Source organism: Microcaecilia unicolor, chromosome 4 (genome assembly GCF_901765095.1).
Source record: "Microcaecilia unicolor chromosome 4, aMicUni1.1, whole genome shotgun sequence".
Lineage (NCBI taxonomy): Eukaryota > Metazoa > Chordata > Amphibia > Gymnophiona > Siphonopidae > Microcaecilia > Microcaecilia unicolor.
In genome coordinates, this window is record NC_044034.1 from 138,391,761 (window position 1) to 138,410,273 (window position 18,513).

Here is an 18,513-nt window from a genome sequence, read left to right on the forward strand (position 1 = left end):
ATGATCTGCACTCTTTGATCAATACTTTTGGGATCATGTAATATAAACCAAACATTTATGAATAGATTAATTGCATTGAATTCCATTCAAGAAAAGTTACTTTAATTATAAAGATGTCATTAATTCAAATGAATGTGTTAAAGAGACAAACATTTATACAAAGGCATTGGTGAGAAATATCAAAATGTACACAACAAAACAAAAGGGGATAAATCCATAAAAGAAAAATCATATGGCACACATAAAACAATTTTTGTTAAGCTCTACATTTTGTCGTTAAATGCTTGCAAAGCTTCTACAACATGTTAGAATAAAATCACAAAGTTAAACACTAAACACAAACAAACAGGCAGGAGGTGTGAGACACTGCAACAATACCTGGGCTTCTTTTTTTTTTTCAATAGTCTGAGTAATTAAAGACATCCTTCATCATATAACAATATTTGTCTTTGACACATGGTATCAGCAAATGCAGGGCACCTTTTTCAAAGCAGCAATAAGCCCAATGCGGGCTTACTGCTCGCTGGAAAGGAACTGCCGCTGGGCTACCACAGCAGCCCAGTGGTAGCTCCCACCCCCACTGCACGTCAGATCCAGCGCTACAATTTTTTTTTGTAGTGACAGTGTGTACCCAGCGGTAACCGGGCAGTGCCGCGCGCTGCCTGGTTACCGCCGGGGTAGTGTGGGAGTCCTTAATGTCACCTCAATGGGTAAGTGCTCCCAGTTGAATTAGATGCACGACAAGTGCTTCACTTGTCGCACATCCATTTCTTTTTTTTTTTTTAAACCTGTCTTTTACCCACTGCGGTAAAAGGGGGCCTAGTGCAGGCCCCCATTTGCCGCAGCTTGGTAAAAGGAGCCTGCAATGAATAATATACTATGACGTTTAAAGTAAATCTGCAGTAATTCTACATAACATATATGAGAATGGTTTTGTTTTCATTACAGAAAATCAACATTTTTAATTTTATTTCTTTTTTTAAAAAGTAGTACTTAAATATTTTTACAAAGCTATTTTAGTTCATACATTCTACTGCAAAGTAAATGAGATAAGATTAGTGAAGAATGTACAGAGTAGGAATAAGGTAGAATAGATATATTGGGGCTGATATTCAAAGGATTTAACTAGGCAGGAGAGGCTCAAGCCTGGTTAAACCCCATTGAACTGGCCAACAATTCAGCAGCACTTAACTGGGTAAGGTCGCTGAATATCTCCACTAACTGGCCAGGTTTTAGCTTATACATTAGGGACGATGTGGGAGGAGAGCTTGAGTGTATCCAGGACTTGGCCAGTTAGTGGCAATATCCAGTACGCTAACTGGCTAAGTGCATAAAGTTAAGACAGCAAAAAGGCTGTCATAACTTTATGCGCTAAATTAACCAGGCACCAGTCTGAATATTAGCCAGTGCCCGGTTAACTTGTGGGTCAGCACACACACCCAGATAGTCAGTACCAGGAGCTAGGCATTGAATATCCAGGGATCATTCTGCCAATGGACCTAGCATGGGACTTTCCTGAACAGTAAGCCCATTTCTAGCACAGCTGTAAACTCAGCTTTTTTCCATTAATCCATTTTATGGTATCTGCCAGGTACTTGTGACCTGCGCTGGCCTCTGTTAGAGAAAACAGGATGCTGGGCTAAATGGACCTTTACTCTGACCCAGAATGGCAAATCCTATGTTGTAATGTTCTATTGGGGTGGCGATCAATCTATAGTGATTTAGCAGATGTGGCAGGGTGGTGATCAATCTATAGTACCAAACAGAATTGAGCAGATGTGGCAGTGGGGGGGGGGGGGGGGGGTGATCAATCTGGAGTACCAAACAGAATTTAGCAGATGTGGCAGGGTAATGATTCATCTAGGGCCAGGAGCAGGACTGCAAAAGACAAACACAAATAGGAATGGAGCTGTGAAAGCCCTGAATGATTTTCAGAGGACTTTGTTCATGAGGAGCTGGCTAAACTAAAGGTGGACAAGGCGATGGGGCCAGATGGCATACATCCAAGGGTACTGAAGGAACTTAGGGAATATTGCTACTAATTGGGTTTCTGCTAGGTACTTGTGACCTGGATTGGCCACTGTTGGAAGCAAGATACTGGGATAGATGGACCATTGTGGTCTGACCCAGTAATTCTTATGTAAGTTGTAGTGGCTCCGCTGGTTGACTTCTTCTCTGGAGGACTGGAGAAGAGCAGATGTGGTCTCTCTCCACAAAAATGGAAGTAAAGAAAAGGTTGGGAACTACAGGCCAGTAAGTCTGACTTCTGTGGTAAGTAAATTAGTGGAAATGCTTTAAAAACAGGGAATAGTAACGCTTTTGGAATCCAGTGGATTATAGGACCCAAGGCAACATGGTTTCACTAGAAGCAGGTCTTGTCAGACAAATCTGGTTAATTTCTATGACTAGGTGACCAGATAGTTGGATCGAGGGAGAGTGCCATATGTGGTGTATTTAGATTTTAGCAAAGTCTTTCACATGGTTCCACACAGATGACTATTAAATAAACTGAGTGCCCTCAGTATGGGCCCTAAAGTGACTGACTGGGTTAGGAACTGGTTGAGTGGAAGGCGATAGAGGGTAGTAGTAAATGGAGCTCATTCTGAGGAAAAGGATATTACCAGTGGTGTGCTGCATGTTTCAGTTCCTGGGCCAGTTCTTTTTAACATTTTTATGAGCAATACTGCTGAAGGGTGCCTCTTTGTGGATATTACCAAAATCTGCAATAGGGTAGGACCTCTGACAGTGTGGATAACATGATGAAGGACTTAGCAAAGCTGGAGCAATGGTCTGGAATTTGGCAGCTAAAATTTAATGCTAAAAAATGCAGGGTCGTGCATTTGGGCTTCAAAAACCCAAGGGAAAGGTACAGTTTAAGGGGTGAAGAACATTTGTGCACGAAAGAGGAGCAGGATTTGAGTGTGATCGTATTTGATGGTCTTAAGGTGGCCAATCAAGTAGAAAAGGTGAAGGCAAAAGCTAGAAGGCTGCTTGGGTGCATAGGGAGAGGAATGGCTAGTAGGAAAAAGGAGGTGATGATGCCCTTGTATAAGATTCTTGTGAGACCTCATTTAGAATATTGTGTACAATTCTGGAGACCGCACCTTCAAAAGGTATAAACAGGTATGGAGTTAGTCCAGAGGGTGGCTACTAAAATGGTCAGCGGTCTTTGTAATAAAGCATATAGGGTCAGGCTTAAAGATCTCAATATGTTGATTCTAGAGGAAAGACAGGAGAGGGGATATATGATAGAGGCATTTAAATACCTATGCGGCATAAATGTACAGAAGGCAAGTCTCAATTGAAAGGAAGCTTTGCAATAAGGGGACATAGGATAAAGGTGAAAGGGGGTAGACTCTGAAGTAACCTGAGGAAATACTTCTTCACGGAAAAGGTGTTGAATTTATGGAATAGCCTCCTTGTGTTAGTGGTGGAGATGAAAACAGTATCTGAATTCAAGAGAGCTTGGGACAAGTGCATAGGCGCTCTAAGGAAGTGGATAGGGAGAGAAGATGGCATGACTGGCAGACTGAATAGGCCATGTGGTCTTTATCTGCCTACATTTTTCTATGTTTCTATGTTACAGCACTAAACAAGATTTAACAGATTGGTGGGATAGTGATTCATTTATACCACTAACCAGAATTTAGCAGATGTAGTGGGGTGGTGATTTATCTATGTACGGAAACATGACTCCTAATGGTAGTGGGAGAATGAGCGGGGTGGGGGTTGTTGATCTGATGGAATTGCACCATGGCCCCTTTAAGCTTGAGCCATCGAGCATCAGGCCACAGCTTTGAGGCCTGATGCTTAGGGGCCGTTAGAATAATGCTGCTTGTGAGGTGGTTCGCGAGCAGAGTTATTCACTTACCATGGGAGTCAGCAAACTTTTACCGCACCTTGAAAACTTCCATCCTTAGGGCTACATTCTAGAAATGACACCAAGACAAACACTAAGTGCTATTCTAAAAGCTGTGCCTAAAGTTTGATGTGGTTTATAGAATAGTGCTTAAGTCCCAGGGTCTGCTTAAATTTAGACATGTCCATTTGCACCAACGAAAACATGGTGCAAATACCCACACCTAAATTTAAGCACAAAGTCTCCTTATTCTATAATTGTGCATGTAGAAAAAAAACCGCACCCACAATCTGCCTTGAACCCACCCATGACCCTCCTACTTCCATGCCCCATTTTTGTGGGATGAGCGTAAAATTTAAGTGCAAATCACACAACTAAATTTACACACATACATCTTTACAATTGACACCAATAATAGCTTGTTAAAAAGCCAATTATTGGCGCTAATCAGCTAATTATTCAATTAAGATGTGTTCACAATTTGGGGCTAAATTTATAAGAAACTAGGGTGTATAACACTGTTTTATACAATAACCCCCTAATTCTATCAAGGGCACTTTGAGAGGCACGTGTGAATTTTGGTCACACCCAAAGTGGTAGAAGAGGACTGTTAACTTATGGGTTCTTAAGACCAGCAAAGGTTAGGCCATTTCTGAAATGGTCTATTTATGGAATCAACACCTACAGAAGGTGATCTCTCCACAAGAGAAACGAAAGCCAAACAAATGAACAGTGGATCCAAAAACCTCCTCTCACAGATGGCGTTTCTTGAACAAGGTCTTTATTCAAATCAATAAAAAACGACCCGACACGAGTCGTGTTTCGGCCATAAAGGCCTGCGTCAGTGGTCTATTGATTTTGGATACAAAAATAATCTGACAAAACATAGTATGTGATATCTCAGATAGTAGACAAACGACTAAGAGATATTCGTTTTGTCAGATTATTTTTGTATTCAAAATCAATAGACCCCTGACGCAGGCCTTTACGGCAGAAACACGACTCGTGTCGGGTCGTTTTTTTATTGATTTGAATAAAGACCTTGTTCAAGAAACACTATCCGTGAGAGGAGTTTTTTGGATCCACTATTTATGGAATCTCCAAGTTTGTATTCATTTCAATTTTGTCAACATACTCTCTAACACCGTGGTTACAAACCTATCCAAGGGTATCACAGTCAGGTTTTTAGGATATCCACAATAAATATTCATGAGGTAGATTTGCATGCACTGCTTCCACTGAATGCAAATTTCTCTTATGCATATTCATTGTGGATATCCTTAATATCTGGCCTGTGGTCCCTCAGGACAAGGTTGGGAACCATGGAACTGGAGAATAGTACAAAAGTTTCTCTGCATTATATTTTTTAACTGAGAATTTATGCAAAAATTGTCAGAAGTGCATATTAGCTATTTAAAAGGAATTATGAAAGCAATAAAGTAAAAACCGACTAGACCTGTTTTTAATCTCTTGATTTCTGTTTCCAAAAGCTTCCATCAATGATTTAATGAGATGAAATCTACTTTCTGAATAGTGTGTCCAAGTAGCAGAAGCTCAGACAAATCTGATTTTGTTTGCAATGAAACAAGCAAAATCTCAGACTACGGGCCTCCATTATTCTACGGGTTTTTTCCCAGAGAAATATATTTTGTGTTTATTACTTCTATGCCTGAAGTATTTGAATGTCCCTCAAACATTTTTCTCCTCATTAACTTTGTGACACATTATAGCACAGAATTTGGCTTTTTAGTTGGGTTGTATTTTCTGTTTAAAATAAAAGATTTAGTGGGAAGTTAAAACCATTTTTGAAAAAAGTTTTATCTAGCACAATTAAAATAGGATAACATTTCTAAATGCTGGTCCAGCTTGATAAGGAAAGGTAGAGATAGTATTTGATATTATTTCCTAGTGAAAATGTGCAATGGCTGTACCAAATACTGTGATAGATATCTTCCATATCCAATCAAAACACTTCCATTTACTTCCAAACACAACAAACCTTTGAAAATCTGTTTCTTTTTTTCATAACCACATGTACATGCATCTCATGGTTTCAGGTTAAATATTCTTGCTTATATGGATATAATTACATAAATATATCTAGGCGTAAGCATTTGAGTTTTTCTGTGCCTCTATATGGTTTAGTATGTAGTAAATTTCTGAAGATGGAGCATTAACAAGTCATATACTCCAGTTGTTTTTATGAAGATAGATGTACAAAATACAGTTCTTGCACCTGCAAGACTCTGAAGCAGATCCCCCTGGAAAAGTAGAGGCTATGTAGAGCCAAGGAAGAAAAAAAAATCAAATCAAGGTTGGCTTTGCGTTTAGTAGTGAATGTATTTCTTTGAGGCCTCCAGCTTGCTAACAAGATTGAACATTACATGCTCTCAGCTCCTTCTTGTCTTTGCAGCTTGTGAATTGAGAGTTTTTGAACCTTTTCTTCACAGTCATGAAGCGTTCCTGAATTCCTCCTCCACATAATTTGGTACATTCTGTCCACATAGTCCATGGCCTCATTTTACAACCTAGACATGAGAGTCACTGATTCAGTTAAAAGGAAACAGTAATTTTAGGGTTGATGGGGAAGGTACTGGGGCTTTTCAAAGCATTACAATGTAGAAATATACCATCAAATACAAACTTTCCTTCTTTATATTTCATCTCTAGCTTCCTATCAATCAGCTTTTTATCCTTTTATTTTACTCAACTTACCCTGGTGTACTTCCTAGGACATCTTTAGTCACATTCGATTGTCATTACTGATGGCTACCCTGATCTTATTTCTAAGCTATTTTCTGTTGGTATGTCACACCTAATTCTCTATTGGGCCTCATCTTACTCACCACAGGGTCCTTTTACCAAGCTACAGTAAAAAGAGCCCTGCGCTAGCAGCGGGGGGCATTTTTGCCATACGCTGAGGCCCTTTTTACTGCATTGAGTAAAAAAGGCTGAAAATAGTCATGGCCATGTGGTAAGATTGCTCTTACCATGTGGCCATGCGAGGAGGAGCACTTAATACCACCCATAAAGGTGGCGGTAAGGGCTCCGTTGCTAACCCGGCGGTATCCGGGTAGCGTGCAATGCTGCCTGATTACTGCCAGGTTAGCGCTGTGCTAAAAAATGCAGCCCTGTTTCCCCCAGTGCGGGAAATGGCGCACGCTGGGGCTGGAACTACCACCGGTGCCTGTGTTGGGCCAGCGGTAGTTCCAGATTAGCATTCAATAAACTCGCATTGGGCTTACTGCCACTTTGTAAAAGGGCCCTGCTTGTTTTCACTTTGATGATATGATAGCTTAACTCTGTGATATGCTAACCATTTCCTAAGCAGTCTGAGCTAGATAATGAGTTAGACAGGCACTGTATAACTTTAGACAGGTTAAGTTTAATTTAATAGCATACTTTTATTCTGCCCTTTTGATTCAATGAACTATACAAGGTGAATTACATGATATTTAAATACAAATACAGCAAAGCAATTATGTGTTATGACTTGCCACTTCTCTGACACATGAAAATGATCCTTCTCTATTGCAAGTGCAGAATTGTGGAATAATTTATTAAGATTATGCCCTAGAAATTTTAAAAGACTTTTTGGGCCCTGTTTACTAAGGTGCACTAGCATGTTTAGTGCACACTAAGCATTAGCGCGCGCTAACCGTTTAGATGCCCATAGGAATAATTAGCACGGCTTAGTAAACCGGGTTCTGTGGTACAGGCGTTTAATAAGATTTAGTCCCTGGACTGTTCTATAGCCCTTTTTGCAGTATATAATATTGTTGGGGGGGGGGGGGGTTGGATTATCATCTGGTGTTTTCTGATATTGTACTGTTTTGTTATATTTTTATGAATGCTTTTATATAACCCGGTTTGAGATCAAAGCAGGCTATAAATGTAAAAATAAAAAGATTAATGTTAAAACAAAAAAAAAGATAATTATTAATATTAAAAGAAAAAGACAAAATCTGTCCTAATTACAGTTATACATACATTCAATGGTGGAAACATAAAACAGGAACAACAAATACACCTTACTCTAAATAATAACCAAAGCAATAGTAAGGAGGACATAACCTAAACACTGAAAAGCACCACAGCTAAAGAATGTTTTTAAATAATTTTTTTGCAATAGCAAACTGGAGGAGAAAAGACATCAAAAGAAATGTGCAGCAAGGGCATTGCATTGCTTCAGTGCTGATGACTGCAAGTTGCAGATAAGTGCTCATGCTTTACTTTAAACATTTCTGAAGTATATGGAGGTATATTAAGCTAATAAAGAATTAATGAATTATAAGGTAGTTTATAGAAACTGGTTTTTAACAATGGTGTTACAGTAACGTCATAACAAATCCAGTAGATGTTTTTGACAAATTATAAGAACTTGTCAAAAACACAAAGAACTTTGTATTTTAAGGCAGGAGTTTGAAATAACCTGGGGGTTTTTTTGCACATTTGTTTTGATGTTTTCTCCATACCTGCTTTGTTATTGCAAAACATTTCTTTAGCTTTGGTGCTTTTCAACTTTTAGGTTATGTCTTCCTTAATATTGCTTTAGTTTTTAGGAACATATAAGTGCCATATAAATTTAGATGGATAACTGTTGACATATCCAAACTTGGACAGATAGGGGCCCTTTTACTAAGCTATGGCAAAAAGTGGCCTGCAGCAGTGCGAGCGCATCTTTTGTGCGTGTGCTGGGCCAGTTTTTACCGCATCCTGGAAAAAGGGCCTTTTCTTAAGGAACCGGAAAATGGACATGCGGCAAAATACAAACCAGCACGCGTCCATTTTCGGCCTCAGGCTTTACTGCCACCCATTGACTTAGTGGTAAGGTCTCACACACTACCCGGGTGGTAAGCATGCAGCACACGCATACTGCCATCTACTGCCGGGTAAGCGCCATGCAGTAAAAAACAGAAAATATTTTCTACTGCATCTTTTCGGTGCACGCCAAATTCAGAATTATCACCCGAGGCACGTGGTAGCTGGACGGTAATGTCGATTTGGCGCATGCTGGATGCATGTAGGCCCTTACACAACTTTGTAAAAAGGCCCCATAGTCTGTTAGGGGCTCAATATTGCTGCTTCAGCAGAGCCCTAGAACACCCCTAACATGGCTTCTATTAAAACAAGATAACGTTCTACCACTTAGTGAGTACTTTATCAGCTATTGAATTACCACCTTTCAATCTGAGCACTCAAAACAATTTACAATTAAAAAAAAAATCAACAACTCAAAAAAAAAAAAAAGAAGCAACAAAACAGAAGATGGGGGCTTGTGCAACCTATTACCCAGTCAATAGCAGCCATCAAAGCCATAATAAATAAAAACATATCAAAACAGAAGATGGGGGCCTAAGGCCTGTGTGTGCAACTTACTGCCCAGTCAAGTCACGTATAGCTTGGGAGAAAAATATAGAGTTTCAGTGTTCATCTCAATTTTAAATAAGAATGTTTTGCTCTAAGGTTATGTGTGTGTGTGGGGGGGGGGGGGGAGAATTCCAGAATTAAGGGGCTGTTCATAAAAAAAGATGGAATTGAAAGATAGTGCTCAGAAGCAGAGTAGAGAACTCTGGATGGGGTGTAGAGGGTAATGTAATAAGAGCTCTGTAACACCATTAACATGCATTATCTACACCAGGAGCCATTAGCTACAGAGAGTAATTTTGTAAAGTCATTGCCTAGTTATTGCATGTTCTCACATGACTATTTTATACAGTGAAGCACATGCCTATTCAGCTTCATAAAATACTAGTATAGGTGTGAACATGCATACATATGGACATTAGCCCGTATGCATCTCCAAAGCTTTCTGCAGATATGTATGTAAATTAGAGTTTTATAGTTGGTGCTGTGGCATAGCTACAGGTGGGGTTGGGTGGGCACAGGCCCATCCATTCTTGTTTCAGGCCCAGTGGTGTAGTTAGGGGGGCACAAGGGGAGCAATGGCTCCCCTAAATGGACTTCCAACCAGTGGCGTAGCCAGACCTAACATTTTGGGTGGGCCCAGAGCTAATATGGGTGGGCACTATGTATATGGGTGTGAGTAGTGTTTCTTGGGACACTCCTAAATAATGCCTTAGAGTGCACTTGATGACAGCTTTTTAATAAACAGTCTGCCCAGCAGTTGTCCTGCATCAACATAAACCATATACATACTTGGAACCTATGTTGCAAACCTTAATGCCACCAGTTCTGAACACACAAATACCAATAACAGCACCTTTAAAAACGCAGCAGTGAATATACACAACAGCAATGTGTTCCATTGGAACAAAACAGACAAGTCAGACTGATACAGATCCCATTCAAACCATATGCAAGCAGAATCTCTCACCTGGATCACATTCAGAACACAGATTAACCCTCATCAATTGAGAATAGAGGACCAAAATTTTGAAATTGGCCTGTAGCTCAGAATCAGCCTTGCCCTTCCCTACCCCCATCCCTCTCTGTAGCCCAGCATCAGCCCTACCCTTCCCCCCCCCCCCCCCCAATCATCCCTGTAGCCATCTCCCCTCCCCCCAACCCTGATGCACATCAGAATAAAATATAAAACCCACCAACATTTATATTTAATGTTGGTGGGTTTCTCGGTAGGGGGTGGTCTCTGCAGTGCCCAAGTTTTTTAAAGAAGTTTTATATATGAAAACTTTTTTTAACGTTCTTGGCACTACAGAGCCCACCCCCACCCAGAAACCCACCAACATTAAATACACAACATTTTTGTTTAAACCTGGTATTACACAAATTAAAACATTTTTGTTACCTGGTCTTGAGATTCCTATAGAGATCTATTGCCCCCGATGAGTGTGCACCTGGGATTCCAGGTTCTAGGAGTTCACTGCTCAGTCACTCTATGTCTGCCTGGTAGGGGGGGGGAGAAACCCGAGTCCTGGAAGATCAGTGTGCATGGGCCTCAGGGGAGACATCCGGTGAGTGAATGGGCCGCAGGGGGGGCAGGCTGTGTGTGCACCAGCTGTGGAGGAGGGGCAGGCTCTGTGTGACTGAGCTGCAGGGAGCAGACTTTATGTGAGAGTGGGAGGACAGGCTAGCTATCAGCATGCAGGAGCAGCCTTGATGACAGCAGATTATAGCCCCATACCAGAACAGGTCTCCCAGCCCCCGCTGCCTGACGCCGCCCCGATAGGATCCGAATTACTGAAGCTATTCATCTCCAATCACCCCATCCTTTCCCTGAGCCTGAAGATAAACTCAGCAGGGAGACAGGAGACTGTTAGGCTGATTCAATCGCAGCTCAGTTGCAGGCTGTTCAATCGCCTCTCCGTAGTTAGATGTCATCAGTGCAGATAAACTCAGCAGGGAGACAGTAGGCAGGTAGGTGGAAGTCAGGCTGGTCAGACAGCGTTGTAGCCAGGAGATAGGGCCTGTCGGACAGCATTAGAGCCAGGAGACAGGAGGGAAACTCGGGCCGTTTTTAGTCTCGGTGCTGATTGACTCAGGGAGAGCCCGATGGAATAATGAGAGTCAGACGAGGAAACAGAGTGAGCTGCTGAAAAGACAGGCACCGATTGGCTGTCAGAGTGGGCGGGCCTGTGCTGAGATTGGGTGGGCCTGGGCCCACCCAGGCCCACCCGTAGCTACGCCCCTGCTTCCAACAGTGCTGGTGCGTATTTTTCACGCGGTCTGTTGCACCTACGCAGTCTGCTTTCCGCTCTCCCCATCACAACCTTGCTATGCTTCTGCTAAGGCCCACTCAGCGGTGGCACCCCACATTAACATCTCTCCTCCGCGGCTTCCTGGCATCTGCCCACCCATCGCTGAAACGCATTCCTCCCCGGTGTACCTTACAGGCCTCCCTGGCATAGGCACCGACTCCGTGGGTGCTGTGGGTGCTCAAGCACCCCCAATAATTTGGCAGTGGCACGTGACGACGGTGACGTGACCGCTCCCTCCCTGCACTGTCCGTTCCGACTCCTGACTCCTTGCCCTGTTGGCTGCACCGCTGTCTGTGCTGTCCGTCATAGGCGCCCCGTATAAGAGGCTTAGGGAGGCTAAGTCTCCCCAGCCCGCCACTGCCCCGCCGTACCTTTAAATATTATAGTTTTGCTGGAGTCGCGGGCAGCCAGCATTGAAGACATCGGCAGGCTTATGCCGGTTCCAACAGCCTTCCCTTCCCTCGTTGCAAGTCGGATGATGGCTCCGCCCTCTTCTGACGTATTTCCTGTTTCTACGAGGGCGGAGCCATCATCCGACTTGCAACGAGGGAAGGGAAGGCTGTTGGAACCGGCATAAGCCTGCCGATGTCTTCAATGCCGGCTGCCCGCGATGCCAGCAAAACTATAATATTTAAAGGTACGGGGGGGGGGGAGCGGAAGGAAACAGGGCAGACGGGAGAGGAGAGGAGGGTTGCTGCACATGGTGGAAGAAGGGGAGAGGAGGGTTGCTGGATGGAGGGAAGGGGAGAGGAGGGTTGCTGGACATGGTGGAAGAAGGGGAGAGGAGAGGGCAGGGGAGAGGAGGATTGCTGGACATGGTGGAAGAAGGGGAGAGGAGAGGGCAGGGGAGAGGAGGGTTGCTGGATGGAGGGAAGGGGAGAGGAGGGTTGCTGGACATGGTGGAAGAAGGGGAGAGGAGGGTTGCTGGATATGGTGGAAGAAGGGGAGAGGAGGGTTGCTGGATGGAGGGAAGGGGAGAGGAGGGTTGCTGGACATGGTGGAAGAAGGGGAGAGGAGGGTTGCTGGACATGGTGGAAGACGGGGAGAGGAGAGGGCAGGGGAGAGGAGGGTTGCTGGATGGAGGGAAGGGGAGAGGAGGGTTGCTGGACATGGTGGAAGAAGGGGAGAGGAGGGTTGCTGGATGGAGGGAAGGGGAGAGGAGGGTTGCTGGACATGGTAAAAGAAGGGGAGAGGAGAGGGCAGGGGAGAGGAGGGTTGCTGGATGGAGGGAAGGGGGAGGAGGGTTGCTGGACATGGTGGAAGAAGGGGAGAGGAGAGGGCAGGGGAGAGGAGAGTTGCTGGATGGAGGGAAGGGGAGAGGAGGGTTGCTGGACATGGAGGGGAAGGGAGGAGTGAGGAAGGAGATGAGATAACAGAAAAGGAAGAGAGTAGAAAAAACTGCACATGGATGAAGAAAATAGGCAAAAGCTGGATCCACTGGACAGTCAAGTTTGCGGAGGACCCAGCTTTTACTTATGGATGTAGGACAAGAAATGAAGAAGAAAGGCGGAAAGTAAACAAAATAAATGGAAAGGAAGCCCTGGAAACGGAGTTAAGAGGACAGATAGCAGCAGCACAATCAGAAAAGCACTGGGCCAGCACAATCAGAAAAACAAAGTCACCAGACAACAAAGGTAGAAAAGATCATTTTATTTTCATTATAGTGTTTGGAATATGTCCACTTTGAGAATTAGGTGTTCAACATTAAAAGTTGATTTACTTATTTATGACATTTTATCCCACATTAAACATGAATTAGGATGTTTTGTGGCTCTACATGAGAATTGTGATATTATGATCCCTTGTTTCAATATTGTTGACGGTCTGCATTTTCCGTATGGGTGGTATATTGGTGTATTAGGTTCTGCCCAGTGTAATATTTATGGTACAGTAAGGTTCAGAGTGTGTTTTTGCACAAAGTTGTGCATAGTGTTTTGCAGTTGAGCGATTGTGGTTAGTATATGCTTTGAGCAACCACTTTATTCTTTGACATATGATACATAGCTAATATCTAAATTTAATAAAAGGTATTAATTGTGACATTTATTTTATTTTTTTTCTGTGTGTGATCAGACAATTATGGATTTAAGCCCCACCCCTGGCCCCACCCCTAACCCTGCCCCCTTTAGCCTCCCCAAACAGTTGGGCCACCAACCGCCTATTCTGTCCGTCCACCCACTCGCTCCGCCTCCTACCTGGCTCCTTCCTTCAATGCTCCGGACTGACTCTCCGTGTGCAGACACTGCCTTCGTTCGCCATCGGAAGCTTTCCCTCTGGCTCTGCTCTTTCCAGTTCCGCATAGGCGGGATGATCAATCAATCATCACCATGCTGCAACAGAGAGGCAGAGCACAAAGGAGCTTCCGGTCCCGAAGCGGAGCCACCGTCGCGAAGCCGAAGAAGCCCGAACTTAGGCAGTGGTGGGGTGGGCCGGTGGCACCGCGCGTGACGGCATGATCATGTCCTCGGTCCTCCTGTCCTGTCTCTCCCGAGTCCCGGGCCGGCTCCCGCTCCAGTCCCTGATGCTCCCTGCCATGGCCCGCCCTGCACAGCTTCATTGTTCAACTTCCTGTCCCGCATAGGCGGGAATCGCGGGATGCTGCAGCCTGCAGACAGCAGAGGGAGAGCTCGGGAGCACGAAGGCAGCTGCTGTGTGGTCAGTGGTGTGCTTACTAGCGGTCCGGATTGAAGGGCAAAGACTGAGAGTGAGCCAGAGAGGACGAGGTACAGGGAAAGGTGCCAGCCCAGTCCCAGATGACGTAGGTAAGGTTATTTATTTAGGTGTGTAGACATATAAATCTGCATTACAGTGTGTTAAGCCTAAAGCTTAATGTAGTTCAGTAGAAGGGCCCCCTAGTCTAATTAGGTTGTACAAAGGTGGTTATTGGTGAATTTATTATAAAAGAATAATAGTATGTTTAATGATTCATAATCCAGTGTGAGCATTTGAACCCAATAATTTCACAGAACCCATATTCCTGTGGTGCTGGTGAGGCTGGAAATCGCAGTGCTTTCTCAGGAGGGAGCCTGGAACTGGGAGGGATGGAGGGGGGGGGGCTGGAATGTGGGGGGAGGGGGGAGGAGAGGGGGCGGGAGTGCGGTGGGGAATGCACCACCTGTAAAAAAAAAATTTCAGCACCCCCAATCATTTTGAAAAGTTGGCTCCTATGCTCCCTGGCACCTGCAATGATTCATTATAGCTGCCTGTGCTGACCCCGCAGGCTTCTATCAGCCAGGTCCCACCCTCGCCAACATCATTTCTAGTTTTCTCTCTGGTGGCACCCAGCCAATGGAAGCAATAATGAATCACTGTAGGTGCCGGGGACGCCTATAAGGTACACTGGGGAGAGTCGGCATTTAGCGACGTTCAGGTAGATGCCGGGACACCGTGGAGGAGGAGAGACGTTGATGTGGGGTAGGTGAAAAGAAAAACTATAATTTTTTTAAATATCTCCGGGGGGAGGGGGGAGTGGTATGGCGTGGCGTGGAAGGGCCCATCTAAGTTAACTCTGACCCATCTAAAATACTGGGTCTGGGTACGCCACTGAGTTGGTCCATATAAATGAGGTTTCTGCCCAAACTCTGTCTTCTGTATGCCCACAGTGAAGGTATGCGCCATGAAAAAATGTGTGTAATTTCACTCTTGTTGGTATTTTATGAGGTCATTTATATACACGAGTAGCCTCTTAAATGTATAACTAACAAAAATACTGGCATATACACACATTCTAGAACCCTAAAACACGGTGGCTCCTTATAAAATTATCACCCAAATAGGTCCTGCAGTACATTACATGAGATAATGACATTAGCCACACTGTTACTAAATGACTCCTGGAGTGACAAAGTATCCAAAAGCTGTCCATTGCCTGGGACAGTACTAGATTACTGCAATTCTCTTTACACTGTCATATTGAAAATATTACAAGCAAACTACAACTTTTACAAAATACAGATGTAAAAATGATTTTCAAATATAAAAAACATGACAGGTCTACACCTTTAATGATCAAATTACACTGGCTTCTGATACAAGCAAGAATTATATACAAGGTTTCTTGCCTTGTTTATAAGTCTATCACAGGACAGTCTCCTGCACATTTATGTACCTTATTAAGCTGGCCTACACGCTTAAGGACCTATAGAACCAGAGACTGATGTTTATTAAATTTTCCTTCTGCTAGAGATTTTTCTTACAAAAGACATTTGAATAGCTCATTTGCTTATTGATCATCAATTATTTGAAGTAAGTTCCCTCTTGACTTGAAAAGCAGTCTTATTATAGCTTTCAGAGAAAATTAAAAACATTTATGTCTCAGGAGGAGACAGGTCTTGAACAGGCCCTCAAAACAGAGGCCCAGAGTAGAAAGATTAGGAGGCCCTGATACAGAGGCCCAGGGAAGGAAGAACTGAAGCCCCAGCATATGCTCTACTGAATGTTTCTAGCTCCTGTGATTTGGCTGAGGGATCATCAGAATACTGGCATATGGACTCTCCGGCCACAGGCAATCAATGCAACACAGAAACTTAGAGCGGCACTGCAGTGCCTTCAGATCCAAGACCTGAAGTGCAGTGAAACAAAAGTAGAGTGCAATGTGCCTTCGAGATAGAATCAACTTTCACTAACTCAGCAGGCCAAGCATCCTACCTGTCGCTAGTGACCCTCTCCCCATTTTTAGCAGCAGCATTTAAGGGAGGTCAATCCAAGTCTGAAGCTACGGTAACTGTTCAAATGACCTCAACAGGGCTCTTCAACTGTACAAGCCGCTGCTTGTCAGCAGGAAGATTCCCAGCTCCCCACCATCACTGTAGCTTCCAACCTTGCTAGACCGGGAGCACTCAATCATTGGAGCAAGATTCTACCTCTTTACCCACGGTAAGTACAATACCTTTAGACCAATCATTCTACTTAATTTGCCCAATAGTCCCACCACCATGAGAGGCCTCCTTCTGATATTTCTGGCTCTCTTGGGTGCCATAAATGGGAAAACAATGAGCGCCATTGAGCTTTACAACATCCCAACAGTTTGCAACTGACACAGAAAATCAAGGTATAGACAACAACCCAGACCTTGCCACACACCACCACATTGCCTCTTCTTCCTCCAATCCTATACCTACTAAAGGGCCATTAATATCTAGATTCCCACTCAATTCCTCCCACTGCAGCAATACATGCATTCTCACTGCTCCACCTAGGCAGAGCTTTACACCCCAGGGTTTCTCCCATCTAAAACCAGTGCCCTCTATCCAGTGGCGTAGCTACATGGGCCCCCAAATATTTCCTATGGGGCCCTGGTTTTGCTGGTGGGGGTCCCCAACCCCGTCAGCTGATGCATTGTCCAGCACCAGTCTCTGTGGACCCCTGCCAGCCAAGGTATTTGCTGTGGCAGTGGGTGGGAAGTGGGAAGTGGCAGGGTGGCAAGGCGGCAGACCAAAATGTGCCCCGCCCACCTCGAGCTCTGGCTACACCCCTGCCTCTTTCTTTATCAATGCAAGATCACTGGGAAACAAGACTCTTAATTATCGGATACCTCCTCGAAGCTTCTGACCTTCGCTTCCTATTACTGAAACATGGCTCACTGAGCTCAAGAACCCACTCATCCCTCACCTAACTCCCTCTGGCTACAACATCTTACACTCCCCTAAGGGAAGAAAGAAAGGGGTCTCACCCTCATCTTCAAGACATTTTTCCCATATCCCTAATTACCTCATATATGTCCCCTGAACTGGAATATATAATGTGCAAACTAGATGATGATTCAAATACTGCTGGCCAGATAGGCCTGCTTATCCTATATAGGCCCCCAGACTCATGCCCACAGGCAGAATCTATCCTAACTGAAGTGATCTCATCCTTGCTGTCACAGTTCTCCAGAAAGATCATCCTCGGTGACTTAAATTTACACCTAGAGGATGATGCAGACTTCAATGTTCATAATTTCAAATCTTTCTTAGAAATGAGCGAACTTAAGCTATTTTCCAATGGTCCAACTCACGTACAAGGCCATACTTTGGATCTCCTTGACTCTTACCTTCCAAGCATGATCAGCTCCTTCCAATGGCAGGCTATACCTTGGTCCGACCATTTCCAACTAGATTTCACTATAGATATGTGTCTATCACCCCAATCTAAGCATAAACCCCACAAAGTGATTCATTCAAGAGGGAAAATTAACAAATCTGACTTTTGAGCTGCCTAAAAACTCCCTTGCCTCCTAAAGTACTGGAGGAACAGCCGCTTGAGCACCGATAAAGCAAACTGGAGGACCACCTTCCGGCTATACAAATCGAAAGTAGCAAAAGCCAAATAACACTACTATAGTACTCTTATAAGTCATGACTCCCTAAGCAACAAGAATCTCTTCTCAATGTATGTAAACTAACGGCCATTAAGACTGCCTTCACCCAACAAGCCACTCCACCTGCCCAAGAATTGGCTGACTTCTTTGCCAACAAGATTAACCAGATCTGGACTGATATAACTAAGACCAAGCCTACAGACTGTAGGCCACTCTTCCCAGAGCTGAACCCTCAATCCAGTACTTACCTCATCCACGAAGCCAAGTCTGACCAACAATGGGCTAGATTTCAACCACTCTATCTGGAAGAAGCCTAGTCCCTACTGCTAAAATGTATCCTTCCTGGACAGTTGCCCTACTTCTGTTCTCACATCCATCCCCACCAAAGTTATTCTATGGATGACCGACCAACTCAATGATCTCTTAGAAGAAGGTACACTGCCTCCTGATATGGGTAAAATTGCTCTTGATCTGACTTCAGCTGCCAACATTTGCCCAATCACTGGCATCCCTATCTTCATGAAGGTGCTGAAAACATATGTCTGCAGTAAATTTGTGGCATACACAGCATATAATCCCTTCTTCTTACCCTTACCCCCTTAGTCAATCAACATTTCTGCAGGGGTAAACAGGTGATTCTCCTACAGTTTAACATATCAGCAGCCTTTGATGCA

The 18,513-nt window shown here is 44.0% G+C and overlaps 1 protein-coding gene across 2 annotated transcripts in view; it reads right to left on the minus strand.

The window, feature by feature from the left end:
- Positions 1-3,318: 3,318 nt before the first annotated feature.
- The window catches only part of SPON1 (spondin 1), a 170,224-nt gene continuing 155,029 nt past the window's right edge, over positions 3,319-18,513 (minus strand). For both annotated transcript variants that reach the window (XM_030200636.1, XM_030200635.1), the window contains exon 16: positions 3,319-6,387. In XM_030200636.1, the coding sequence (XP_030056496.1) occupies positions 6,224-6,387 (164 nt within the window). In that variant the 3' untranslated portion in view covers positions 3,319-6,223. The remainder of the gene's footprint in view (positions 6,388-18,513) is intronic.